Source organism: Otolemur garnettii, unplaced genomic scaffold (genome assembly GCF_000181295.1).
Source record: "Otolemur garnettii isolate 467f Iridium unplaced genomic scaffold, OtoGar3 scaffold00008, whole genome shotgun sequence".
In the NCBI taxonomy this organism is placed as follows: domain Eukaryota; kingdom Metazoa; phylum Chordata; class Mammalia; order Primates; family Galagidae; genus Otolemur; species Otolemur garnettii.
The window spans coordinates 15792535-15793972 of NW_003852403.1; the positions used below are offsets into that span (position 1 = coordinate 15792535).

Consider the following 1438-nt stretch of genomic DNA (forward strand, 5'->3'; position numbering starts at 1 on the left):
TTTTGTGTCACTCAATGCAGGTCCTATACCACCTAAAAACATCTCAAAGGAACCAGGGTACCCACCCCAGACTTTGGAAATGCTGGACTGGAGTTTCCCTCTGCCTCATGCTTACTTAACACAAGGGGCAAACACACACCTGTGCCCCTTCTCTGGGCACCATATAGATCCTCTCCAAACGTGCCTGCTCTTACATCAAGGCCCAGCAAGTCCCTCTCCACACGCCCACCCCCATCAATCAACCCCCAGAGGTCACCGCTGACTCAGGTGGGACACCAGGTAGACCAGGCCCACCAACAGGAGGCCACGAACACCAAGCATCATGAGCAGGAAGAGGAGCAGGATGGAGGTCACTGGCTCCACAGCATGGTTGCCAAGATGCCACTGTGGGAAGCCCATGTTCACCAGCTGCCGGTTGAGGTCATTGAAGGGGGACTGAGCAGCACCCAGCCTGATACCTGCCTGCTGCTGACGGGGCCCAAGGCCCCCTGGATGGGCACCATGGCCCCTGTTGAGAAAACTCTGGAAGGTAAAAACAGAGAGAGAGAGAGAAATTAATCCAGAGGAAGTGTCCTTAGAGTTGCAGCACCAGCCAGGAGGCAAACTCGTCTAAGCTGGGTCCTGCCCTCCCTCCCCTATAGCCACTCTGGGCCACACCCTCCTGTTTCAGCAATCCCAGGATGCCACCCATTAGAATCCCAACAAACAAGTCACAAGCTCTCGGAGCACAGAAAATGCCAGTCTGTACTGCCCACATCATGCCCAGGGAGAAGGTACCCAGGACGGAGAAGAGAGCAAGTGGTTGAGCCAGGTTGGACTGCAGGGCATGGCTCTGGGGCAGGCATTTTCAACACTCATCACCCCTTTCTTTAAAATGATTATACAGTGCCCATAGGCTCACCCTCTCCACTTCCTCTCCAGCTTCTCTCTCTCCTAGCAGCCTCTTAAAAGACACATGCTAGCTGCAGTGGGGTTTGTAACCAGGTTAAAGGAGCATAAGCTCTTAGGCTTGAAGTCTGGGGAGGAGAAGCTGCCCAGAGGAGGGGAAACTGGAAGATGGGCATCTGGGAAATAATTCAATGCATTTCCCATGTCTTGACCCTCATGCCCCCCAGGTCTCTGCAAAGAGAGCTTCAGACCAGCCAAGGTTAATGACCAGTAAGAGAGACTTCTGGGAGCTAGGAGCAACCCTGCAAAGGAGGCCAGCTGTCCCTGTCCACAGGGATGGGTGCCTACCTGTCGAGGAGTGCTACCTCTTGATGTGGTTGTGGTTCTCACTCGGGGGTCATCATCCTGCACGATTTCCCCATTGGCCAAGATCCTCACCATCTTCCCAGGAGCCTTGGGTGCCTGCAGGCTTGCACCTGCAATTCGTGGCCAGGGTAGGGGCTGATGGATGCCAAGTGACACAGAAGTCCTCCCATCCCTTAACTCTTAA

The 1438-nt window shown here is 54.5% G+C and overlaps 1 protein-coding gene across 1 annotated transcript; it reads right to left on the reverse strand.

The window, feature by feature from the left end:
* Positions 1-251: 251 nt before the first annotated feature.
* FAM241B (family with sequence similarity 241 member B) lies at positions 252-1329 on the reverse strand. The gene is made up of 2 exons (XM_023509626.1): positions 1237-1329; positions 252-522 (listed from the first exon to the last, which is right to left on the reverse strand). Exons 1-2 carry the CDS (start codon positions 1327-1329, stop codon positions 253-255), a joined length of 363 nt encoding a protein of 120 aa, XP_023365394.1. The 3' UTR covers position 252.
* Positions 1330-1438: the final 109 nt, after the last annotated feature.